The sequence below is a fragment of the Denticeps clupeoides genome, chromosome 5 (genome assembly GCF_900700375.1).
Source record: "Denticeps clupeoides chromosome 5, fDenClu1.1, whole genome shotgun sequence".
Lineage (NCBI taxonomy): Eukaryota > Metazoa > Chordata > Actinopteri > Clupeiformes > Denticipitidae > Denticeps > Denticeps clupeoides.
Window position 1 is genome coordinate 33,738,160 of NC_041711.1, and position 26,947 is coordinate 33,765,106.

Below are 26,947 nucleotides of genomic sequence, written 5' to 3' on the forward strand. Positions count from 1 at the left end.
ACAGTTATGGGCCTGTGGACCTATATTGTTGCTATTGTGTGTGTAAAATTAATGTATATTAATTTTAAAATGTATATTAATATAGCTACAGTTCATCTTAGTTTAATTCATGTTTACACTTCAGAATTCCAGAATCCTTCAGGAGTTTTATCCCTTTATTACGCTGACTCAACGTCCCTGCTGAGTAAAGCGGTGTTCTTGCGCCCTCCTCTGGACATATCAGGTAGTATTTGTGTGGATCCTGACAAACCCTCATCTAAATATTCAATAGTGTGTAAATCAGCTTGATTAGAAAGTCCCTCGATGTCCTGACTTCACCTACATTTACATGCTCAGTAACACAGGCTCACACAAAATTAAGAGGACAAAAGACAATGTGGAATGTAGTTCTGCTTTATTCCGAATCTCACGACCACCCTCATATCGTTGCTTCACTCCCCACTCTCGTCAGCATCTGTATTTACTTTGACAGTTTTTGCTCCAAAGCTAAAGCTGTGATAAGAAAGAAAAAGCAACCGTTTGGTCCTTCATGTAGAGTCTAGGCAACATGGTTTTTAAAGGACGGCACCGGACGGGAGGGAGGCGGGAGGTGTGTACGTGTACGTGTGTACATGTACGTGTACGTGTGTACGTGTGTACGTGATGGTGGGAGGGGGGGGGTCACGGGACAGCAGAAGCTACAAAAGCTGCGTGAGATGAAAGACGATCAGACGGACTGAGATAAAAGCCTCTAAAACAGACGTGGCGGGCGAGTGTGGTCATTGTGTGTGTGTGTGTGTGTGTGTGTGAGATAACGAACAAGGAGACACAGAAAGAGAGGAACATATTTACACGGCGCAACGTGGAACGGAGGAACCGTACTGGCACTGGCGACGAGCGTAAATTTAATGTAACACACACACGCGAGCACAAAAAACCCCAAAAAGCCACAACTCTGTTACAGAAGTGTGAACGTGGACCCTACAGCTGCACCTGAAACAACACACTACTGGTGGACTGGCCATGATGGCGAATTATAATCATTCATCATGATTTCACAACTGCTGTCATTTTCAATATCTTCTTTTTTAAGACGAACTGTGAATAAAAAAACGAGACTGGAGGGGGACAGGACTGGACGGGGACAGGACTGGAGGGGGACAGGACTGGAGGGGGACAGGACTGGGACAGGACTGGACGGGGACAGGACTGGGACAGGACTGGACGGGGACAGGACTGGACAGGGACAGGACTGGACGGGGACAGGACTGGAGGGGGACAGGACTGGACGGGGACAGGACTGGAGGGGGACAGGATTGGACGGGGACAGGACTGGAGGGGGACAGGACTGGACGGGACAAGACTGGACGGGGACAGGACTGGAGGGGGACAGGACGGGGACAGGACTGGACGGGGACAGGACTGGAGGGGGACAGGACTGGAGGGGGACAGGACTAGAGGGGGACAGGACTGGACGGGGACAGGACTGGAGGGGGACAGGACTGGAGGGGGACAGGATTGGACGGGGACAGGACTGGAGGGGGACAGGATTGGACGGGGACAGGACTGGAGGGGGACAGGACTGGACGGGACAAGACTGGACGGGGACAGGACTGGAGGGGGACAGGACGGGGACAGGACTGGACGGGGACAAGACTGGAGGGGGACAGGACTGGAGGGGGACAGGACTAGAGGGGGACAGGACTGGACGGGGACAGGACTGGAGGGGGACAGGACTGGACGGGGACAGGACTGGAGGGGGACAAGACTGGAGGGGGACAGGACTGGGACAGGACTGGAGGGGGACAGGACTGGACGGGGACAGGACTGGAGGGGGACAGGACTGGAGGGGGACAGGACTGGACGGGACAAGACTGGACGGGGACAGGACTGGACGGGACGGCCTTTCTCTCCGACACTGTCCTCTGCCTCCTTGTTCCAGCTTCAAGTACTTGACTCACGTTGTGCTTAACGCAGGCTTCATATTCCGCTACCGCTTTCTCGGGCAAAGTGCATCATGGGTCGCCACATCGAATCGACGGCCCCCCGCTTTTCCCCGGCTCGGGGCGGCGCTGTTCTAATAATCCGGCTCGGCGTCTGCGGTGGCCCCCGGGGGCCTGGTTTCGGAATGTTGCCGGGGCTCCCTCACACACGGCGACGGTCACCGGCACCGCATGTTCCTCTGGTTTAAATGTTGACGTGGAGCCCCGCCCGACCCCCCCGGCTCCGGGCCCCCCCTCACATATTGGCAGGTAGTTTGTGTCTCAGTGCTTCGGGGTCCTTGTTGGCCGCCTGGGGAGCAGCAGCGGGTGAGTTGAGGGCGCGAGTGGCGGTCTGGCTACTGGTTGGACCCGGGAAGGATGGTGCAGCTGAACTGGGGACGGGGACGGGACTGATCGGGAGCGGGGTCTGGCTGGGCGTGGATGGGGCGATACAGGCGAGTCCGCAGGGTGAAATGGACGCTTGGGTACTGGCCAGCGTGGGACTTTGGATGAGGACTGGGGGTGGGCTGGGAGGGGCCGGGGACAATTTTGAGCGTGGGCTCTGTGGTAAAGACGGCGCCATCGAAGACGGGAGTGAAGGGGACGTGGGCGAGTGTCTGGCACTTTGGACTTGGGGGGGCAGCGAGAGGAGTCGTGCCAGAGCCGGGCGGGGGCGTAGAGGAGGGAGAGGGCGGCGTGGGGGCGGGTTTGACAGCTGAGGAAGGCGGGGCTGGCGTCTGCGGGGGGGAGGACGGTTTGGGGGAGGACGGTTGGCCGCTCGGTGCCACAGCGGGGGCGCTGCCGCCTCTCGCCAGCTGTCCGGGGGACATCAGGAACGGGGCCGCCAGCAGGTTGCCCCCCGAGGCTTTGCGGTGGAGCGGGGGCGGGCACGGCTGGACCCCCGTCCACCCGCGGTGGGGCAGGGTGGGCTGGGACGCGGACAGCAGCCTGGCCTCCTGGGTCAGGCGTCCCAGAGCGGGTAAACCCTGGGTGCTGCTGACCCGGCCCAGCCGCAGCAGCGCCTCTTTGGCCCCCTGCTGGCCGCAGATCAGGTTGCGCATGTCGGGGGGCGGAGCGGCTGAAGAGGGCGGGATCTTGTGGTGCGGGGGCGCGGCGGCTCCTCCCACCAGCGCAACGCTTACGGCTGGACAGTCCCCATGTAGACGAAGACTACAGTGCAGCGTTCTGCCCAACGGTAAGGGCCCGGGCACCGATGAGGCGGGCGTAGGTGGAGTTGCTCCTCCCACGGTGGGCGGGCCCATTGCAGATGGCGACGGCATCGATGTCATTGAGGCGGGGACCCCCCGTGAGGGAACTCCTCCCACCAGGCCGACGAGAGAGCTGACGGACTGCCGGGGGTGCAGGACGGGGGGCCGTGGGGGTGACAGAGGGCAGGTGGAGGGCGAGGGGGAGATGGGCAGAAGAACAGCGCCCCCCAGAGCATGCTGCTGCTGAAGCTGCTGCTGCGGGTGCATCAGGGCGATGGGTACGTTGGTGGTGGCGGCGGCCGTCTGCAAGGGGGCGTGGACCAGTGGCGCCCAGATGACCGGGCGGGGTCGGGGGGAGACGGCGCCCCCTGTACTGCCCGGCCGTGTGCCGAGGGACACGTCCTGCATCGTGGGCATGCTGTCATGTTTGACAATTTGCTGCACCAGCATGCTGTCGCAGGAGCCCATCCCTGCAGGTCCAGCACCTCCTCCACCTCCTCGACTGCGGCCAGTGCTGCTGCCAGACACCGAACCCGCTTGAGAGGTCTTGCGTAGCAGGATGGAGTTCTTTTTTCCTGATGGACAGAATCAGAAATGGACAAAAAGTCGAAATAAACGATCAGGAGACAGAGATGGAGACAAGGATTACCGATGCGATTCAACCGGTCAGCGGCCACAGTTTCAAAGGCTCTCCTCATCATGGGGTGCTCCTCCAGAACCTCGTTGAAACTGTCCACGCTGAGGGAGTAGAGGCGGCAGTAGGTGTCTGCGCGAACGCTTGCCGTACGACGTCCCCGGGTCAGCAGGCAGATCTCTGAGAAAGACGGATTACCATCGCGGATTACGATCGAAACACATGTTGAGAACATAAAATGCACCAGATGCAGTCAACAAACACTGGGCAGATGTTTCAACTGCATATCCAACCTGATGCTAAACCCAGACTAGTCTCTACGTCAATTAGGGCCGGTGGTGGCCTAGCGGTTAAGGAAGTGGCCCCGTAATCAGAAGGTTGCCGGTTCAAATCCCGATCCGCCAAGGTGCCACTGAGGTGCCACTGAGCAAAGCACCGTCCCCACACACTGCTCCCCGGGCACCTGTCATGGCTGCCCACTGCTCACTCAGGGTGATGGGTTAAATGCAGAGGACAAATTTCACTGTGTGCACCGTGTGCTGTGCTGCTGTGTATCACAAGTGACAATCACTTCACTTTCAATCCGGGGCTCTTTTTAAACTCACCCCCAAAGTAGGAACCATCGCTCAGCTTGGTCTCCTTGTTGCCCCGGGTGAGAACACTGACGCGCCCGTGTTGGATGAAGTACATTTTGCGGCCGACGGTTCCTTCTCGGATGATGAAGTCTACTGGCTGGAACACCTCAAATTTCAGCTTAGTAAGAACCGCCGTGACAAAGTTGGGGTCGGCGTTGGCAAACAGTGGCATGTTGGCCACCAGGCTGCGGCAGTTGAAGCTGACAATTTCCTGTTTTATGAAGGTTTGTTAGGTTTTTAATGTGGGGCAGAACACATGGAAAAAGAGGAACAAGAGCACAGACCTCCTTCAGTGGCTCACTTAATTCTCCCAGAATGTTGTCTTCATCAAACATCTTGCCTTGGTATCGATGCTCATAATACTCATGGATCTTCTGTCTGACGTCAGCAGGGAGTTTATGGAAGGACATGTATTGCTCCACTTGCTTATACTGAAAGACGGAAGATTACAGATCAGACCAACAACTGCATTAAACACACATGGGGCATAAATAACCGATGCATGCATGTGTGTGCACGTTTGTGTATACGTGTGTGTATACGTGTGTATGTGTGTGTACATGATTGTTTTGATCCTGTTAAAAGTCCAAATTACTTTAAAACGTTCCGTGAATATTGGACAATGATCTTATTACAGCTAAAGACAGATGCACTGTATAAAGAAGCAACAAAACCAAAACCTTCTTGAGTCTGGTGCATCAGCAAATTTAGGTTTGACTCATAATGATTTCTAACTTTAACAATGATTATTTCTTTGTCATTTCTAAACAGCCCCAAACGTCGTATGAATATATTGAATATGCACAGATCTGAGAGGCGGAGCAAATAAAACAATACCTTCTCCTGGTACTGGCGCCTGGAGGAGTCCAGGGACTGGATGAGGGCGGTGGCATGGCCAATGAACATGGCGTAGCAGGTCGCGCCAACAATCATGCTGAGCATGGTCAGCCAAACATCTGTCATGCCCTCAGGAGCCTGGGCACCATACCCGATGCACAACATGTGGCTCATGGCCTTGAACAGGGCGTACGAGTACTGAACCCCCCACGTGTCGTTCTGAAATCGGAAACAGCAGAGGGCCAAAGGCAGTCTGAGCGCCATTCACAACCACAATAAAACCTGACGTACAGAAGCACGCCACGCCCGCTGTGGCTGATGGAACCGGACACGGCGCGTTTGAGGTCCGCGGTGTTGGTCTATGTTTATCTGCTCTGTCGCGCTCGCCGGATGATGATGATGATGATGATGATGGACGCGCCAATTATAGCCCAGCTGTGATCTGGGCACTCCAGACGGAGAGCGGCTCTCACAAGGGAGGGAAACTCAGAGCATCAGCTGTGTGGCAACCGTCTCCATGGCAACCAAGGTGGAAACCCTGCCATGGTGTGAATCAGCGAATCACGTCCCTTCACTCTGGTGGATGTTGTACTGTGTGTATTTATGTGTCGTGTCAACTGTGAGGGGAGAGATCCAGGCATGCAGCTACACGTAGACTGTACACATTCACACCCTACAAGCAAATATGCACACTCAACAATGCACAATGCACGCTTACATCATGATCAAACCTACCACTCAGCAAAGACCAAATGAAGACACACGAGCTACAATAAAAATACCTGAGCATTTCTAATCTGCCACAAAACCGTCATGTGCAGGTACAAAAATCACAAACTAAACCCAAACGCACACACACACTAAATGTTCTCACCACCATGTTGTTCTTAGAGACCCAACAATCCAGGGGAAATTCTTGCAGCATGGGAACCAGGAACTGCAGGCATCCATCCCAGTGACACAGCAAGAGCATCATGCCAATCAGATTCACTATGCGCACCATGGCACTGGCCAGGTCATAGGTCATATGGAAAATCTGAAACACAAGATTCAAACACAGTTTTTTTTATCATTTACAATCGACCACAACTTGAAAACCTCAGTTCTGACCCACCGTCGCATGACCTCCTGTAATATGTGAAGTGGGGCATCCGAGAGATGCTGACACACCCAGCTATCTACAAGAAACAGTTCCTTCAAGGCACCTGGCGTAGCGACCCAGAAATGTAGGTGACCACGCCGGCACACAGCCTGTCCCAATTAGCACCCATTTACTGACTGGCACCAATAGGTGATTCTCACTTCTTCATTTGTCTTCTTAGTTAGTTGGGTCTCTTTTATTGGTCCATCCATCTGATCTTCAGGAGGTATTTGCAATGTTAAGTTATAGAACTTAATATTGCCATTTCTCACAAAAAAAAACAACCACCAGCACATGAAAAGGTTCCGTTTTGAATAAAGTTCTGCAGCTAGTTGGACGTATGCATTGGGTCATTAATGTGCTGAAGGACGCACCCCTGACCAGAAGGTGCTGAGATGTTTTGGTTCAGGCTGCCTGTCAGGAACCCGCGTCCTCCTCCATGTTTGACAGTTGATGTCACACAGTGAGGAACTCAGGAACGTGTGATGAGCTGAAGACTCTGTTTACGGCATTTATCATGTCATCAGCCAAATCTGTGGGGAAAGCTGGTCGTAACGTGATCGTTCTGTTTTTAAAGATGCTTCATAGTGTCGTTTACACGATTTTTCCAGACATTTCTGGCCAGAAGCACGGCGAACGTGTTCTATAGCCACAATATCCTGGTTTATTTGCATTAGGAGCAGACTCCCTCCCGTCACTCACCTCCTCCCACTGGTGGATGTAGCGGATGAGCCTGGAGAGGCGGAGAAGGCGCAGCAGGCTCAGGATCTTGGTGAAGCGCACGATGCGCAGCGCACGGGCCGTGCGGTACACCTCCGAGTCCAGGCGGGCCTCCATGTCCACCATAAGGAAGATGTAGTCCACAGGGATGGAGGACACAAAGTCCACCAGGAACCAGCTCTTCAGGTAGTTCTGGCGGATGGCCCGGGGGTCCAGCAGGATCTCGGTGCTGTCCTCCTTCACGATGCCCGTCCGGAAGTTCAGGACGAGGTCCACCAGGAAGAGTGTGTCCGACACAACGTTGAAAATGATCCAGGGCGGCGTGTTCTCATCTTTGAAAAAGGTGATGCCCACGGGCAGGATGATGAGGTTCCCCATCATCAGCAGTAGCATCAGCAGGTCCCAGTAGAACCTGCAGAGGACATTAGCACACTGGAGTGGTTGGGGACAGGACTTTGTTGCCGTGGGGGCTTGGTTCACGACTTGCAGCAAAAATGTGCCTGATCGCTTCAGTTAAGATCCTGTGCATTCAAAGATGAATAAAATACAAATGAAAATGAATTCTGGTTCATTACAAAGCCGTTAGCAACATGCAAAAAGGGCGGGAAAGAAGGACTAGGAAGGGTTCTGACAGCAATTGGCATAATAATCACATGAAGTTCAATTTCATGTTCAGCCTTTTTTTCCTGGAAAGCGACTGTAATCGATGGTAATGAACGTCGTATCGTTTTCATTATCTGCCAGCCTACCGAGCGGCGGCGTCATAAAGGACGTCCAGGACAAATGAAATAAAGAGTTAGACTGCAGAAGGCCCTCCACTGAGCCTGCAGACAGACAGTGACATGGATTAACAACACACCCTAACACACACTCACGAGCCCTGGGGGGGCAAATATTAACACTGGCTTGTTGTAACCGGAATTATCCAGCTACTAAAAGATGACCACGACGCTTCTCTTATACTCAAATAATTCATGTTTAGGTTGACATGCAACAGTTGAGTTTTATTCCTGTCTGTGCAACGCTGAGCACGCCTGCAGTTCCACTTTCAGAACACTAGGGCAGGGAAAGATGTACACACCGTAACAAATCCGGAAAAAAGAATCCCATTTAGCGGCGTTTTCTGTGCATCTAAACATCTCAGCCGTTATCATACTGACGGGCTCTAACCAAAAAATCTTTCTCAGCTGTACCTGGCCACCATATGAAAAATAAATGTGAAATGAATCTAATTACTGAGTGGATGTATAACGGGTCGGCAGTGGCACGGTGGCACGGTGGCAAAGCATCTACACTGCAGCAGGTGCCAAGGCTCCAGACATGTGACATTTCCAGGTTTTGCATTGATGTAAAGCCTGAGAGGGACTCATGGCTTGATATTTTCATATTTATGCCTGAACATCCGGTTTCTCTGGCCATCTTCAAGGGGGCATATGAAGTGGTAGCTGGTTGCAAGGGCTGCTATATTAGCAGCAAATACACGTGACCTTGGCTCATCATGCTACTGTTTTTGTCACAGTCTGGAGCTCTGGCTGTACTCAAAGGAGATATAGTCTGCTGAAATAATTATAAATGAAATTCACACATATAATAATCATATCCACATTTTTCATACGGTCCACAATGCGTCATTGTAATATTTATTTATAATATTTCAACATTTATTTTCAAGTTACAAAATAATAGTAATATTTTATGACACATATGCCAACCCTTGTAGAGCAGCAGAGGAAGGGTCTACTGCACTTTAAATGATGCATTACTTCACATAATAAAAAAAAAATCAATGGTGGGTGAGATGCAGCTCACCAAGTTATTGCTCTTCCTGTGATCTTATTGACTGCAATGAATGGAGGGGAAAGGAAGAGAACAAATCAATGGTTTGGAGCTGTGCACAAATAAAAACTTCAATTTCAGGACTGCTGGAGGTGAACAAATGGTTGAAAAATGGTCATCGTTGCAAATCCACAAGATTAAAGCTTGAAGATTACTCACCCTGTGCTACTGAATGCTCCTCAAGGACCTGGAAGCGCTGGATTTTAAAAGAGATTTAACATTTTTTTTTTTTACTGTTGTTAGGTATTTAAAGGATTTGCGTGCAAGTATTACTCTTTTGCATACTTGGAAAAGTCATGCTAAAGCATTCTGTCAAAGTAATGGAAACACAATTTCATCTTTAGAATTTTTCATGTTGAAGAGGATGTTTCCATTATTTTGTGATGCATCAAACATGGTTGCCATGTAAAAGTGGTAGAAGTGACCTTCTCTCTACATTTAAACTTGGAAAGAAGCACATAACCTTTGGAATGATCAGGACTTCTGTATGAAAGGCTTCAAGCAAGCTTTACTACCGGAGGCTCCTTTTGCAGAATATTTCTGCAGTCAGTCAGCTTTGTGTGATGTGTGTGTGTGTCTTGTGACGGTGTCTGATGACAGAAGAAATCCAGTTCAGGTCTCAGAACTGGCATTTGATCATTTAAATTTGTGAATTGAAATTGATTTGAATCCTACACGCAGTTACCCTCTTCATAACTGTTCTTGATATGATTGGTTTACACATTAATTTATTTCATATTAATATAATAGATTAATATAATAGATTAGCCACAAGTCACACTTGTTAGCTATTCAACCTGAAATTCAAATGATTCCAAAGGATCCACAAACTTAATTCACTTTCTGAAATCTGCAAGACAATTTAGCTTTCATTCAACACCAATTCCAAAATAACAATGTTCATTTAGAAAGGCTGTAATTTGTCAATTCAGTTAAATATATGAATATACCTTTTTTATAGTCCTGTGTACAAAATTTGACTGCAACACATTCCAAATTTTGCTTTTGGGCACTGAATTGAGCCGAATTTTCCTTCATTCATCCATTCTGCCAGTCGTCTGGAGAGAGATCAGAGATTTCTTTTGGCCTCGCTCTTCCTTCAATGTTATAATGTGCATGGCATGCTGAGCATAGGATGGCCTGATGACCGATGTCACATAGTACATTTTTGGAATGTGTTACAGGCAACAATATTATAAACCTATGAAATACCATGTTGTTATATTGTTTTTTGGAATTGGGGTCATCCTCATTCCCATGCACTCATGGTGCGTACAAGCATCAAAAGACATACGCAGCAATGCATTGGCCTGTACACTAACAGGCATACATGCAGACATGTCTGTAATTAATCATTTACTTTACTGTATGATGATCTAGCTCAGTCTCTTCAAATGACACATTGGTACTTAAATGTCACATGATAAAAAACAATTTAGTAATAACACACAAATACGACTGTTTAAATATGTGCGTGTTTCTTTGAATATGTGTGTTCAATATAGTATGTTGTATTGTATTGCATTGTGTTGTATTGTATGCTCGAAAAGACATTTTTTCACGTGTAATGTTCGTGTGGCCGTGCAGAAATGAGGACAGCAGCAATAGGAGGAGCTGTTGCACTTTACTGTACAGCGGCACACATGAGCAGCGTATCCTCAAGGGCGCAACCCTAATCAGCAGCTTCAACAGAGAAGCACAACTTCCTCCTCAGGGAGCTGGGTCACATTCAGGTCACAAAACAGGGCCGGAATTCCCAGTCTCAGTGTCCTGCATGCAAACGATTAATTATTTCCTATATAGTTAAACCGCGACAACGTGCACTGTTTTATGCATATTCAGTGCGGCTGTAAGACTAATTGCACTCGTTTGCATAGTGTGATGCTGGAATTCCAAAGATGATGCAAATTATGCAATTACAGCTTGACTGACAAGATACGTCACTAGAGAGACACATCACTATGTTTTCTGTGCACTTCGTCTGAATTACTAAGATAAATGAATTATCTGAGACAGATGTGCACTGGAGTCTATGCTAGCTGCTAGCCAAATCCTGCTCCATATGATTGTTAGTGTCTGAGTGTGTGTGTGTGTGTGTGTGTGTGTGTCAGAGATTGAAGTTTGAAAAAGTGGGGCAAGTGCTTGGGGAATCAGACCTTGCACGGGACGTCTTGTGATGAACTCTTATTGTGTCTGTTCTCACAGTGATTTTTGTGACCACTTAAATGGGGAAAGGCATCCGAGCAGGTGACACAATACACAATGCAGCAACCAAGCAAAAAACCATCAATTATTAGCTATTAACCTAAGCACTGAAGGTCCCCTATTACCAAGATTATTTAACATTAATACGAGCCTGTCTGTGGTCCTGCGCTGGCTAGAAATGGCGATATGTATAAAGAGCGCTTTGGCATTTCGCTTTGCTGTTCAGAGAGCGGCAGCACAGACGGTCGGATTTGGAATTTCTCCCCTTCTGTCATCATAAGGGGAAAGGTTACCTCCCATTTTTCCAGCTTTTTCCGCCCCTCCCCTAAAACATTATCTCCACCGACCTTCCAAATGTGCATTGCAGCTACTTGGTGATTGGATGTAAAAATTTGCATAAATGTATTTTTTAGTTCCATCACGGCAGAATCTAATTTTATTTTTTTTCTGGAAAAACATGACACGACTTCCGGTTTGGGCCATGTTTGGGGTGGTAGTAGCCTAGTGGGTGACACACTCGCCTATGAACCAGAAGACCCAGGTTCAAACCCCACTTACTACCATTGTGTCCCTGAGCAAGACACTTAACCCTGAGTGTCTCCAGGGGGGACTGTCCCTGTAACTACTGACTGTAAGCTGCTCTGGATAAGGGCGTCTGGTAAATGCCGTAAAAGTAAATTTAGGCCCGCTCAACTTGTTTAGGCCACTCCCCTCCTTGTCCCGCCTCTCTCGTCCTCATTAGTAGTTACAGTGAAATGACGCGTCCCGGTGAAATCTGATTGTTGGACTGGCTCACAGGGGCTGTAATTCTGCACCACGCCTGAAATTCGTAAAGAGACTTCAGATAGAGTATTAGGGGACCAACAAGACCGATAAGCTATTTATATAGCTGGGAGTGGCCAGAAGGGCTTGTGCTCATCAACCGTGGATCAGAGTGAACATCAGGGTTGACAAATGTTGGCAACAAGGTGTTTCATAACGGAACGTGACTCCATCAGCAGAGCAAAGCCAGTAGGCAAGAAATGAAAGAATCGTTGGTTATGGTTCATTCACACACACACACACACACACACACACACACACTGCACTGATCTACCTCAGAGGATTGGCACAGGCCTGGAACCTGAATCTAAATTAGAAATGGGATTTCCAAAGAAGAGATGTACTCCGGTTCATCATTCACGCACTCCGCACTCTCTCTGCCCTCATCTTCCTCTCTCGGATCTCCGGTGCTCCGCCCCTTTCCTTTCCCGTACCTGAAGTCACTGTAGGGGTGGATGATCCAGACCCCGGCGGACTTGAGCCTCTCCTGCTCCAGGGCCACCGCCTTGTGGCTGCCAAACATGCGCAGGGAGAACTTGTTGACGCCGGGCTGGAGCAGGGCCCCGAACTGCCTCTGGATGAAGGTGGACTGGTTGGAGTAGCTGTAGTCTTCTCCGTCCAGCCCCAGGCCAGCCTCGGGGGTCCCGGCTGCGGTGGTGGTGGTGGTCTCCGGCCCTGCGGCCACCACCACCACCCCGGTCCCCGTGGACGAGGTGGAGGCCAGGGCGGCGCGGGACGAAGCGAAGCCCACGGAGCGCTGGACGGTCCCGGGGGCAGAGGAGACGACGGCTCCCGAGCTCGGGGGTGGGGGCAGAGGGACGGGAGTGGTGGGGGTCCCCGCGGCCGTGGCCGGCCGGAAGCTCATGATGGACGGGCGGCGCTTGCCCGGCTCTGTCTTCTCCCCGTCCAGGGAGGCCTGAGACAGGCGGTAGCCCGGTGAGGGGAGGCTGCTCTTGCTGCGCCGCTTGGAGTCACCGTTTCGGGCAGGGCGGGGTTCCGCACCCACTGTGGTGACCGCGCCTCCCCCCACCCCGTCCATGGCAAATTTGGGGTCCCGGTTCACCTCTTACTCTAGCGGAGGAGCCTGAGACGTCCCGGGGTCACAACGTCTCGCAGATCATAGCTTGCTGGTGAAGGACGTGACCTCGCGATTGTCGCTCTCAGCATCCCGTCCTGTCTCTCTCTCTCTCTCTCTCTCTCTCTCAGCCCGATGTCCTTGGAGTCTCCCGACGGAGACCAGCTAACAAATGTCCCTCCATGCAAGATAAAAAGGCTGGCGACGGAATTTACTTTCCCTTCTAACCTTCATCACTCATCCTCCTCCTTGTCCTTGGAGGTCCCGGTGTCGCCGGAGGTCCACCCTGTCTCCATCTCGCCGGGCATGTTGGCACAGAATCTCGCCGGGAAAAATCTAGAATAGACAAGGACACCTGGGTCGCCGCGGGTTCGAGGAGACGAGTCGCGGTAAAATCCTCAGCGCGACATGTCCTCCTCCTCCTGTCCCTTCGCGCTCGCTGTCGAGGACACGCCGACGTGACCCGGCTTCACGTGCGGCGCAGAAGGTCCGTCCGGTGTCAACTTGTTGAGCTCAAGAACGCACGACGCGCCAGAACGAGGGGGACGAGGACGAGGACGGGGACAAAACGGCCCGGACGACAGGAAGCGTCTCCGCGTCCACAGATCCACGCCGCCGCGTGTCGGCGGACGCGAAATAAATAAATAAGAGCGCACAAAGGTCTGAATCTACCCGGCTTGTTGCCATGGCAGCCGCATCCCCATCACCCTCCTTCCCCAAGGCCGGCGGCTCCAGACGCAGGTACGTTCCGCGTCATCGCCGCTCCCAGCAGCGCCGGCGTCACCTTCACACATCATCATCATCCTCTAAAAAGTTTTTATTTGCATATTACACACAGTTCAGGCCAAAAGTCTGGAGACACCTTCTCATTCAACGTGTCTTCTTTATATTCATGACCATTTACATCAAAACTATGAATGAACACATGTGGAGTTCTGTACTTAACAAAAAAAGGTGAAATAAGTGAAAGCATGTTTTATATTCTAGTTTCTTTGCTCTGGTTACTGCTTTACACACTCTTGGCATTCTTTCGATGAGCTTCAAGAGGTCGTCACCTGAAATGCTTCTCCAACAGTCTTGAAGGAGTTCCCAGAGGTGTTTAGCACTTGTTGGTCCAGCTCACCCCAAACCATCTGGACTGGGTTCAGGTCCGGTGACTGTGGAGGTCAGGTCTCCACTTTTTGTTAAGTACATAACTCCACACGTGTTCATTCATAGTTTTGATGCTTTCAGTGAGAATCTACCAACGTAAATGGTCATGGAAATCAAGAAAACATGTTGAATGAGAAGGTGTCCAGACGTTTGGTCTGTACTGTATTCGCCCGTTTTAATAATCCAGCATGTCCGCTACGCCTGCAGAACGTCAGTTGTTGCTTTTTAAACTGGAGCAACAAAGATCTGTTCTATAAAAGAACTTCACTATAAAGGTGGTGTGCGATCTCTTAAACTATAGAAATCTTTCTGTAATGAACTCAAGTCACTTTTCTTATGGATTCTTATCACACAGAGGAGGAAAGTGGTGATTGTCGCTTTATTAGGAGTTTCCAGCAGGAGATGTACACAGAAGAGGAAACCCTGAACGAAGAAGAGGTGAGTAAACACTTGGAGTAAGAGGGGTGTGAGCTCTGCTCAATTATATGTTAGATGTCCATCTCCCTTGGAGACGCATTCTCAGAGCTGAAGCACTCGGAGCGCTGCTTCCCGTCAGGGATTCCCTGCAGAAAGGGCGGAGAAAAGCGCAAAATCGCCATATTTTTACAATATACGCTACCAGTTAGAAGTTTGGATGCTCCTACTCTGTGGCGGTTATGGAGGCTGAGATGGAGCCATTTGAAGAAGTTTTTTTGGCAGGAGAAAGTGAATCTGTTTTTTACTTCATGAGCGAATGATAAGAAAGTCCGGCTTGAACCTTCAGGACGGTTGGAAACGGTTGGAGAGAAACCCGGACTGTTTACCTTGTTTGTCGTTTTTTTAGGTAACCTCACGAGCGTCATTTCTTTTTTTTTTTCTAGAACGTAAAAAAATTAAAGACCAATAAATGGGTTCATTCCTGATCATTCCTACATGTGTACACATACATGCATAATTAATGCAGATCTGTTTTAATGGGTCCAGATTGGCGGCGGATCCATCAAAGCGGAACGTGGAGCAGCCGGAGAGGCGCCGCGGCGGCGAGACGGATGTTAGAGGTGTCAGCAGCGGGCACGTGGCGGTGGCGCTCAGGACACTGTGACCGCCCTCATGATGTTGGTGTGGCCAGAGCCAGGACTCCAGCCCGTCACGACAATCACCATGTCACCGGGCTTGAAGAAGCCACGGGCTTTACCTAGAGAGAGAGAGAGAGAGAGACTGTGTGACAACCCTCGCACGGCCAGAGCCACGCGGCTTGCAGGGTGAACACACGCTCACAACCGACCGATGTCCATCCCAAAGGCAACGCGGCTGTCCACGTCATCGGCCCACACCGGCGGCGAGCTGGGAAGGAAGACGGCAGGGAAGACGCCCCTGAGGAGCTGGGACTGGCGGGCCACCTGCTTGTTGCGGGTCACGGCAATGATGGGGCAGCGTGGACGGTATCGTGACAGCAGCTGAGCTGACCTGAGGAAGGCGCACAATTCGGGTCATTCGGCGGGGCGGAGTACGAGCCTGTGCCGGCCGGCCGGCCGGCGGTGAACGTGCGGTCAATGCACCTCCCAGTCGTGGTGAGGACAACAATGGCCCCGGCGCAGCATTTAAAGGACGACTCCACTGCTCCAATTGCTGTGACCTCCGTGGGGTCAGAGGACAGCGGGGTCAAACGACGCAGCTCTTCAAACAGCTGCTGATGAAAAATGGCCGCCTCCGCCTCCCGGCAGATCTGCGAGTAATAAAGGTGCATAAACTCCCAGTAGACCAAGCAGATTCAAACTAGACCAAGGCCTCATTTCTAGACAGGAACGCATCAACATGTACGGTCGGGACCAAAAGTTGGAAGAACGGCTGCTTTTCACAAAGTTTGCTGCTTCCGTATTTTATTATGCCAATTTGCATATACTTTACTTTACTTTACTTTACCAAAACCAAAGCGACTTACCAGAGGACACCAGCAATTCTCATTCGGTTTGAGTTACAAAACTAAGAGCCCCGATAAGGCCGAATTGTCAGGAATACTTTACTTTACTTTACTTTACTTTACTTTATTTAGCAGTCGCTTTTATCCAAAGCGACTTACAGGAGGAAGACACCAGCAATTCTCGTTTACAAACTAAGGGCCCTGATAAGGCTCAACTTGCCAGCGAATAGAACATGCCGGAATAGAACATGCCGGGGAACATGCATATACTCCAGAATGTTATGAAGAGCGATCAGATGAATTGCAAAGTCCCCCTTTGCCATGAAAACCCATTTTCACTGCATTTTATCCCAGCCACAACATTTCAGTGTTCCTCTGTTTACTCAAGTGAGAGTGTTGACCAGCACAAGGATGGAGATCATTCAGTCATGCTGGTTGAGGTTGAGTATTAGACTGGATGCTTTATAAGGAGGGTGATGTTTGAACTCCTCGAAGGTTTCATGGTGCCCAAGAAAGTCCAGCAAGTGTCAGGGCCGTCTGCTGAAGATGATTCAGCTACAGGATCGGGGTGCCACCAGTGCAGAACTTGCTCAGGAATGGCAGCAGGCAGGTGTGAGTGCATCTGCACATACAGTGAGGTGAAGACTTTTGGAGGATGGCCTGGTGTCAAGAAGGGCAGCAAAGAAGCCACTTCTCTCCTAGAAAAACATCAAGACCAGACGGATATTCTGGAAAATGTACAGGGTTTGGACTGCTGAGGACTGGGGGTAAAGTCATTTTCTCTGATGAAGCCCCTTTCTGATTGTTTGGGGCATCTGGAAAAATGATTGTCTGGAGAAGAAAAGGTGAGATCTACCATCAGTCCTGTCTCCTGCCAACAGTAAAGCATCCTGAGACCATTCATGTGTGTGTCTGCTTCTCATCCAAGAGGGAACACAGCCATGAATAAAGAACGGTACCAAAACATCCTCCAACAGCAACTTCTACCAACCATGAAGAACAATCCCTTTTCCAGCATGATGGAGCCATAACACTGCAAATATTGACTCTTTGCATAAAATGTATGTAATTGTCAAAAAAACAACTGATAAAAATATCTAAAATACCTGAAGCAGCATACTTTATGAAAACCAGTATTTGTGTCATTCTCAAAACTTTTGGTGATGACGATGCTGATGCCTTCTCACGTGAACATTTACTCCAACCTGTGCTGAAAGTAGGGGTGTTGAAACCGATCTAATCTGGTTCAGACGCCCGTATGAACGAGGCCTTAACTCTCATCTCACTGACGTATTTCAGAACATAATGTGAAATAATGTAAGAAAAAAAAATATTTGATGGGATCCATTGTAATGCACGATTATCCAGGCATTGATAAATCAGAAAGGAATCGTGAGACCAGTGAAGGTTCACACTTCCAGCTGAAGGTGAGGAATAAACATATGACCCTTGCATACAACTATTGGTTCAACTGGCTTTTGCCGTACAGCACCAAGTTAGTAAATGTAAAATCCTACTGGGTAAAAAAAAGAAAAGTCTTCTTTGCTGATGGCAGGTGTGGACCCAAGAAGACTGAATTCTGTAAAAAAAACAGAAGGTTCTTTAAAAAGGCAGAAGTGTACACGTGTGCACTCTTGTGCAACCTGTATTTTACTGTAAAAAACTGTTAAGGGTCACATTAAAGGCGGCCGGTTGCAGTGTGCAACAAAAAAAACTAAAAAGCTAAAGACTAAAATATAAGCGTGCCGGTTTTAAATGTGAACTCTGTGGATGACTGTTAATTATTCCTCATTAAAGGAACCATCAAAGCCATTCTGTGGAAAAAAACCTTCCATCCAGTGAATCGAGTAATGAGAGGTGGAGAGTCTGTGTACTTTAGTCCCAATATAGTGCGTGTGCCTTTCTGCAGATGAAGCCAGTATATTCAGTGCTAGGTGAGTGTAAAAATTATGTAAATAGAGGTTGAGTGCTGTATATTTTATGCAACAGCTATGGAAAATAATCTGCATTATTATGTATTTATAAGAGAAATTTTATGTACTCACTGGCCACCATATTCTAACAACCTGCTTGAAAAGTTATGTCTGCACATAAATAAACTGGTTATAATTTGCATAAAAAGTGAGTGTGTATGAGTGTTTAAAAGACAGCAAATGAACTGTGATTGAGTGTTGTATGTGTTTATGAATCAGCTTCACCCTAATTAGCAAACTTAGCTTCAACAACTGAAACTAAATGCACACAATGCCCTGTATTCAAGCCGCAAGCTGTAAATGGTTTTGGATTATATGCACTCCATATATTTGTTTTTTTTTGCACAAGACACAAAATGGTGGGATGTGGGATGGAGCTTCATGTAAAAACTAGATCAACAGCACTATATGTCATAATTCATGAGAAATAAATTAAAACATGCTTAGAATACGCATTTTAAATACCTTCGGAAATATAATATAAGAGGAGAGGAGAGGAGACACTTCATTTGTTCCCACTATTGTTTCACCTCTTTTGAGGATGTATGTGCTTTTTACTTTTGGGTTCAATTAAATAAACAATTTATAATGCAGATTATGTATAATAATCTTAGATTAGACTACAGAATGTCATGATTTATGCTGTTTATTTTAAAGTGAGTAAATGATTTTCACTCTCATTATTACTGATGACTATTCTGGTGCCCCTCAGCGTTATAAAAATGAAAGAACACTGCTCAAAAATAAAAATAAAGGGAACACAACACAATGTAACTCCAAGTCAATCCCACTTCTGTGAAATCAAACTGTCCACATAGGAAGCCGTACTGATTGTGGCTCAGGTAGTGCAGCTCATCCAGGATGGCACAGCAATGTGAGCTGTGGCATGAAGGTTTGCTGTCAGCATAGTGTCCACAACATGGAGGTGCTATCAGGACACAAGCCAGTACATCAGGAGATGTGGAGGAGGCCGTAGGAGAGCAACAACCCAGCAGCAGGACCGCTACCTCCTGTGCAAGGAGAAACAGGAGGAGCACCTCCAGAGCCCTGCAAAATGACCTCCAGCAGGCAACAAATGTGCATGTCTCTGCTCTGAGCTTACAGCCCAACACCGTGCAGCACGTTTGCCAGAAAACACCAAGATTGGCAAATTCCCCGGTGCTCTGTGCTCTTGTTAAAGCAAAAGCAAGTTCACACTAAGCACATGACAGTCCTGACCAGGTCTGGAGATGCCGTGGAGAACATTCGGCTCCATGCACTCGCACATGGCAAAGTTGGCCGCAACAGGCCTCCATGTGCTTGCCAGAGGTAGCCTGATGAGATCCTCAGACCACTTGTGAGACCATATCCTGGTGTGGTTGGCCCTGGGTTCCTGATTCAAGAGAATGTTCGACCTCATGTGGCTGGACTGTGTCAACAGTTCCTGCAAGACAAAGGATGCTATGGACTGGCCCACCTGTTCCCCAAACCTGAATCCAACTGAGCACATCTGGGACATCATGTCTCACTCCATCCACCAACGCCATGGAGCACCACAGGAGTTGTGTGGGTGCTTTAGTCCAGGTCTCCCACTAAGTCTCGCCACCTCATCAGGAGCATGCCCAGGTGTTGTAGGGAAGTCATAGAGGCACGTGGAGGCCACAAACACTACTGAGCCTCATTTTGACTTGTCTTAAGGACAAAGTTGGATCAGCCTGTAGTGTGTTTTTCCACTTTAATTTTGAGTGTGGCACAAATCCAGACCTCCATGGGTTGATTATTTTTATTTCCATGAATAATTTTTGTGTGAATTTGTTGTCAGAACATTCAACTATGTAAAGAACAAAGTGTTTGGGATCTAGGATGTCTTTTTTTTGTGTTCCCTTCATTTCTTTGAGCAGTGTTTAATATCAGCTTATTTGTGTTTGCTCCTCGCGTCTGGTGTTGCCAGATTAGTTGTTTTTATACATTTCAAGAAGACCTCTTGAGGAGAAGAGCTATTGAGAAACCAATTCTCATTCATGTATGCTACAGCATAGTTTAAATGGCAATATTGTGTTTGCTTTGACAAATGTGGACCGATTTTGGACTAAAAAGATCTGATATTTGCTCTGTTCTATCGTATTAAGATGGGCAGCAGGCCATGCCCACCACTTCATGGACTTTATTTTCTTGCTTTGCAGTTGGCAATTATGTTAATTTTCTGTTGTCTATGTTTGCTGTGATATTTCTAAATCCAAAAATGTATATCTTATATCTGGCAACGCTGCTTCTGCTGTTTGCTTAAAATTGGGCCCATATACCCACACACACATACATACACACATGCAGACAAGTCCACACACTCAAACCCAGCGGAAAAGTACCGAGTGCATCATGGCCACAGCTTCTACTGGGAAACGACCCTTGGCAGTCTCTGCTGACAACATCACACAGTCGGCCCCATCCAGCACAGCATTGGCGACGTCGCTGCTCTCGGCACGGGTGGGCCGGGGGTGAGACACCATACTCTCCAACATCTGAAAGAGAGAGAGAGAGACACGGGCCCTGACTGTCAGAAGAGCCACGGTGAGTCAATATATCAAAAAATGTGAGCAAAGACACACAATTCTGGTCGATGGTGTTTCTCATGCACAACAATATAAATAAAATAAAATAAAATATTGCCGCTGCAACGTGTGTGACAGTATTATGAATGTAAACGCTGAGTATGTGTCTGTGTGCTTATGCCCATGGGGATGTTCGGCATTCACTGGTCTCTTCTATTAAAACTCCTGTAACGCCGCCAAGCCGCATGAGGCCATTTGGTTTGAACACGATGGAGCACAGTGACTCAGATGAGCTGGAGGGGAGTTCATGCTGTCTGAGCCTGACGTGATCATTTCATGGAAAAATCTGAAGAAATAATTGGAAAAACACACACATTTTGTGTCTAATTGTCCCATTTCAGCTGGGGAATATGATCTTTTTCAGAAAGGGCCGTGTACCCCCCCCAACTGCATTTCTCATTAGTGGTTTGGTGTAGAATCCTTACACCAGACACTGAGCAGCTCATCTAATGATTTCTCCAAAAAGCTGCATACATACCGGCCCACTGTGGATAAGACTGGAGACCATTGAGAAGGTCTCAGTAGATCACATTTATCTGACACTCACTCACTCACTGAGAAAACAAAATCTGTGCCGAGAACCTTTTAGGCTGTTGTGGTGCCATTTGAATGGAGACTGCAGTATTTTACACGCCAGTGTGAGAGTGTGTGTGTGTGTGTGTGTGTGTGTGTGTGTGTGTGTGTGCACTTCTGCGGTTAGAACCTGTGTAGCACAGATAACGGGTTTGCCGGCTGAGTTGCATCGTCCAATCATCATCTTCTGAGCAATGAAGACCTTCTCAGCTGGGATCTCTATTCCTAGGTCACCACGGGCAACCATAACTCCATCACTCTCCTTTAGGATCTCCTCAAAGCTGGTGCAAACATAGAGGGGGAGAGAGAGGTTCATGTGGGAGGAAGGAGAGAGACTGTGACCAACACGGACTCATTAAGAAACGGATACGACAGACTCTGAGAGACACAAATAGAAGGTTTCCATAAATGAAGCAGAGAAACGAGGAAGTGAGAAAGGAAAAGAGAGTAAATATAGTGGATAGAAAGGATGGAAATGGAAAAATAAAGGAGGCTGACAGAGTATAAAGGTCAGAGGGGGAGTAGATGAAGAACAAAGACACGGTTAAAGGTTACTGTGCAGCAAATGAGATAGGAAATGCATTCAGTTTTGGCAGAACATGCTGTACCACTGTCACGCCTGTGGCATCTATAATGTATAAACTCACTCCATCTATAGCTCCACCACGACCGAGACTGGATATGATGGTTCCTGGAAGCACCATTTTACTGTGGTACTTGTAATGTAGGGACTCATTTAGGGACTCTATTATAAAGGTCTACATACAGTGGCATGAAACCGTTTGGGTGACCTTTTCTAACAATGACAGGGGAAAGGTCACAGGTCAATTAGCTAATGAATGTCAAGAACTCTGAGGATTTTTGTGGCCATTAATTACAAGCTGGAGTTCACAGGACGTGAGCCAGCATTATGTTAAAATCTCGTAGAGGCACTTAAAAAAATTACTATATTGAGGGGTCGTAATTTTCACAACCAAAACAGACAATGACCAAAATCCGATTAAGATATTTACATTCACTCAAAATGTCACCTTTGATTCTCAGTCCTCCATATGGAATTATGGAAAGGCAACAGATTAGCTGCTTCCCCTGATGTCTTAATATAGAGTTTTATGACCTTTTATTCAATCGCAACCAATTTGTCAAAAGTCATCACTCAGAATATCCTGATTTAAGGTGACTACCAATGACTGTGAACCAAGGCTGTAATTCTAATATATTGAGCTGAAAGTCATGTCAGTAGACATGACTTTCATGACCTCCAACGTTGACTGCATGGCCCTCTCCACCACCAGTGCGGCTGCAGCTGTACTTACTTCTGAACACCTTGGCGACTCTCCACTTTGCTGATGATTTTGACGTCTTTGCCCTGCGGTCCCAGCGCCTGGCGGACCGCACGCACGTCGTCTGCACAGCGGATGAAGGACGCGAACACCATGTCCACTTTCTGCTCCACTCCGAACTGCAGGTCAGCCTGGTCCCGGGGACTCACGGCGGGCAGGTTCACAAGCTCTGCACCCGGCAAGTTCACGCCCTTGCGACTACCCAGAGTCCCCCCGTTCTCAACACAGGCTTCCACCCAGTCCTTGCCTGGCAGAGGACATAGACCATTTCATGTTTTTTGTGTTTTTTAATGATCCAAGGAGGACATGTCCCTGATTGTTGGTGTGTGTTTCATACCTATTTCTTGCACTTTAAGGGCAATAAGTCCATCATCGATGTAGATCCTGCCTCCCATCTTGACCACTTTGGGCAGACTGGGGTAATCCACCCAAACCACAGACCCATCTGTCTTATCTCCATCCGTCTCCTTGGTAACCACACGAACTGTTGCCCCACGCAGCAGCTCCACCTGCTCGTCTGCTTGCTAACACACACAAAAAGACACAGAAATGCTTTTCTGGACATTGACCAGCTGCACATTTCTGGACATTTTACGCTTTATTGCCTGCACTGACTACTGCCTTAAATACAAATTTGTCCAAATATTCTCCACGTTGTTGAATAAGTAGGACGCGTCCTTGCCGGGACATGTGATATTTACATTTACATTTGTGGACTGGATACCAGGACTGAACTGTACAGGAATTAACATTCATGGTATTTATCACACCCTTATCCAGAGCAACATACAATCAGGGATATAGGGACAGTCCCCCTGGAGACACTCAGGGTTAAGTGTCTTGCTCAGGGACACATTGAAATTATTTATGAAAACTATTATATGATAGCTCTGACTCCGTGCTTCATGAACATGAATTTAAAGTTGTGGTGCAGTCTTACGCCATGGACAAGCCCTGTGCGAATCTCTGGACCCTTGGTGTCCAACGCAATCGCTACAGGTCGATAATACAGAGGATCAGAGTTCATTGTCTCCACAGCCAGCCGGATGTTCCGTATGGACTCGCCATGATACTATAAGACAGAGTGAGAGAGAGGGAGAGAGAGAGAGAGAGAGAGAGAGCATATATCAAAAGCAATATAGGGGAAGTGGTTGGCCTTGCAGAGGTAAGGAAATGGACCCATAATCGGAAGGTTGGTGGTTCGAATTCTGAGCAAGGTACCTCCCCGGGCGCCTGTCATGGCTGCCCACTGCTCACCAAGGGTGATGGTTAAAAGCAGAGGACACATTTTGTTGTGTCACCGTGTGCTGTGCATCACAATAACAATCAAGAAAAAAACAGGAATGACCGCAGCAGATAAGCGCAGGACTATTTGTGTGGCTTTAGAACAAAAGGTCAACGTAGATCAATAATGCGCTTATCCTGAGCGACTTACAACGTGCTGCCATGTTACAATCACCCCAGTTAATTTAAAAAATCCTGAAGATGGCCAATGGAAAATGGCTGATAATGAATGAAATATCTGCATAGGTGTAGAAAGGGACGTTATACCAGCAACAAGTAGAATGTTGTCAACAATAATGACAATACAGTTGATTGTGTGACACTCAGTTGTCTAAGCATCTAAGATGCCGTCATATATAAATAATCACAATATATTGTCACTTTTTGTCCCACTAACATAAGACGTGAATTATTCACCTCATGTGAGCCATGAGAGAAGTTCAGCCGAGCAATGTTCATCCCGGCTTTGATCATCTCCTGCAGTTTGGGTACCGATCGGGAGGCAGGGCCTGGCGATGAAGGAACACGATGAAGGTGAACGATCGAGCAAGCCGGTGCGGCACAGCCATCATTCACACCAAACACACGGACAGATAATCTATGCAGACTGGGCTCAGGATTATGCAGGTCTGTACTGACCAATGGTGCAGATGATGCTGGTGTTGCGGGCAACAATTGGCTCCTGGTCAATGTCCAGCAGGCACAGATGCTCCAGGAAGGTGTCTGCCATGGAAGCATCGAGCTGCTGCTTCTGAATGAACGAGTCTGGGAGAGACATGACATCCGAGTATCTTCTGATGCGAGCTGCAAGAGTAAAGTGCGTACAGATCTGAACCGATGATGAAAACACGGTTATTTATAACGGCCATTCAACCAATTCTACCCCTTTATTGAATAAAGAGCAGAAGTGCGCATGTCCTACCAATACGTAGAATAATTACATTTCAAATTGGCATTATCAGAATAAGCTGTAATAAAAATGTGAGCGAGGCAGGGACAGGAGTCCTGCTTCATGATAATGGACGTGTGGGCAGCATCTGCCAACTGTTACTTCAACAAAAGACGCAAGGAGAGTTCGGCTCGTCGGCAAGGTCACATCTCAGTGTGGTGCTCAGCAAGACAAACAAGTGAGGAAGGATGGATGGGAGGAAGATGTCGATTCCTGTTGAACGCATCTCACCATGAAGCGGAATGATGGGGCTCAAGACGGAAGAGAACGGTAAAAGAAGGAGAGGAAAACAGACGTCTGTGAATCTCACAAATAACAAACTGACCTGTGGGGTGTCGCGCCCACACACACACACACACACACACACACACACACACACACACACAATGACACAGATACAGCTTCACAGGGATCCCTGGATGTGTGAAGAAGCCAGAGCTCAGCAGGACAGGCTGATTGGTGCAGCAAAGCAGAAGTAGGTCAGGAGTGTGATGGTAACACACACACGCACACACACACACACACACGCACACACGGTTTGATGAATCACCACAGAAAGCAGATGCACATAATTTACATTGTGTTGTTGAATGGTCTTTTCTAGAAGGAACATCTGTAACAGAGGTGACTGTAAAGCCCGCCTACTACAACAGACGTGAAAAGTGTTAGAATGCATGTATGATTGTGGCTAAAATCAAGTTAACTCTACAGCACCTTCCATTTGCAAACAAGTACTTTTAATGCCACTAATAACCAAACAAAGTGACAAAATAGATCTTTTACGGTGAGGATTTAGAGTCATTTGGTTTTAAATGATTGACATTTTTGTGGTTGCTTTTCCTCTAGTTTGCTTAGCATTACGTCACTGCAGAATTCGAATTTAATGCCATCTAATATAGTAATTTATTTGCTAATATTATTGGATAGTACAATTTTTGGCTGGTAAACGCATTGGCGAACACTTTTAGAATATTATTATAAAAGGGTTCATGGTCCATGGTTGGAGGTTCGTGTCAAAGAGAGCTTTTTAAAGGGCTTTCAACTGGAAACATAGATTATTGGCTTGGTGTCATATAAAGCAGATCATGATGTGGCACAGGTTTCAATATGAACTTACAGCACATGTTTCTGGGTACTTGGTTCATGCCCCACCATCATGTAAGTATGCTTGAGTTTTAAATGTACAACGCCAAAGCTTACCCAGTTCTTTTAATAAAATGCAGTCAGACTCACCATCCATCTTGTCTTGTCCAGTTTTGTTTCAGGGGGATCTGTACTTTTGCTGTCGTCTACACTATTCCCTACAATCTCTGTCCTTTCAGAAGAAGAAATCGGCTGAATTTCTGCTTCAGTTCACTTAGCTGTAGGCCAACCCTTTAACCACAGAACATTACAGATTACCTAGAATTGACAGTCTGGGACCTTTGGACTTGCTAAAATGAGCCCGAGTCCAATGTTGACAGAACTTTTGACTCTGTGACCTCAGGAGCGGAAAGAACAGTATTCGTACACAGATTTGATGTTTGTCCGTTTGGCTTTTATTAAAGTGGAAACAAGCACCTTGTCCATCTTGAAACGTCAACTTGGACGGCGTCCCAAAGCCTAGCGACCACGCCCCTCCACGTGAGCGCGCACGCAGCCCGGCGGCCGGAAGCCCCGCCCACTACGCCGCGTCGGACCCCGCCCACCGCGGAGATGATCATAAAGCGACCTTTGGACGTCCAACAAAACGTGCTCTTTTTACACTTTCGACAATAAGGAAATACAATCAAATAAAAGTGGAAGAAGATGACACGAGAATTACGAGGATTCCACGGACAGACACGCGTGTTGCTCAAAAATATATTTTACTATTTAGACTTTAACAACCCGCAGAATTGGCAGTCATGTCTTAGCTTCAAAGTTTTCATCTGCAAGTATACGTCCGTAACGAAACATTCAACTAAAGCGTTACTACCAAACAGTGACGTAAGCAATGCAATAACGACAAAAGGCATCAGTGAAAATGAATTTGTTTTCCATCGCGAATTAAGGAACAGTTACGTACCAAAAAAAAAGCCCTCAAGACCTCCGAGGAGCAAATGATCGGGTCCCTTCTGGGGCCTTTCTAC

General features: G+C 47.9%; 2 protein-coding genes across 5 annotated transcripts; both read right to left on the reverse strand.

The window, feature by feature from the left end:
• Nucleotides 1-1,759: 1,759 nt before the first annotated feature.
• On the reverse strand, nucleotides 1,760-13,775 carry LOC114791200 (potassium/sodium hyperpolarization-activated cyclic nucleotide-gated channel 3). Of its 3 annotated transcripts, XM_028981844.1 has the most exons (10): nucleotides 10,333-12,567; nucleotides 9,132-9,168; nucleotides 8,946-8,976; nucleotides 7,119-7,548; nucleotides 6,150-6,311; nucleotides 5,276-5,494; nucleotides 4,723-4,869; nucleotides 4,409-4,649; nucleotides 3,819-3,983; nucleotides 1,760-3,744 (listed from the first exon to the last, which is right to left on the reverse strand). In XM_028981844.1, the coding sequence occupies exons 4-10, from the start codon at nucleotides 7,527-7,529 to the stop codon at nucleotides 2,318-2,320; spliced, it is 2,772 nt and encodes a 923-aa protein (XP_028837677.1). In that variant the 5' UTR covers nucleotides 7,530-7,548; nucleotides 8,946-8,976; nucleotides 9,132-9,168; nucleotides 10,333-12,567; the 3' UTR covers nucleotides 1,760-2,317. The 3 variants fall into 3 exon arrangements, with proteins under 3 accessions (XP_028837677.1, XP_028837676.1, XP_028837675.1); XM_028981843.1 differs by having other exon boundaries at nucleotides 9,132-12,567; XM_028981842.1 differs by lacking the exons at nucleotides 8,946-8,976; nucleotides 9,132-9,168 and having other exon boundaries at nucleotides 12,434-13,775.
• Nucleotides 13,776-14,590: 815 nt separating this feature from the next.
• On the reverse strand, nucleotides 14,591-26,944 carry pklr (pyruvate kinase L/R). Of its 2 annotated transcripts, none has more exons than XM_028981846.1 (11): nucleotides 26,884-26,944; nucleotides 24,527-24,691; nucleotides 24,305-24,396; nucleotides 23,544-23,675; nucleotides 22,941-23,127; nucleotides 22,577-22,850; nucleotides 21,391-21,541; nucleotides 20,445-20,597; nucleotides 15,765-15,931; nucleotides 15,491-15,672; nucleotides 14,591-15,400 (listed from the first exon to the last, which is right to left on the reverse strand). In XM_028981846.1, the coding sequence occupies exons 2-11, from the start codon at nucleotides 24,663-24,665 to the stop codon at nucleotides 15,294-15,296; spliced, it is 1,584 nt and encodes a 527-aa protein (XP_028837679.1). In that variant the 5' UTR covers nucleotides 24,666-24,691; nucleotides 26,884-26,944; the 3' UTR covers nucleotides 14,591-15,293. The 2 variants fall into 2 exon arrangements, with proteins under 2 accessions (XP_028837679.1, XP_028837678.1); XM_028981845.1 differs by lacking the exon at nucleotides 26,884-26,944 and adding an exon at nucleotides 26,070-26,212.
• Between the last annotated feature and the right edge of the window lie 3 nt (nucleotides 26,945-26,947).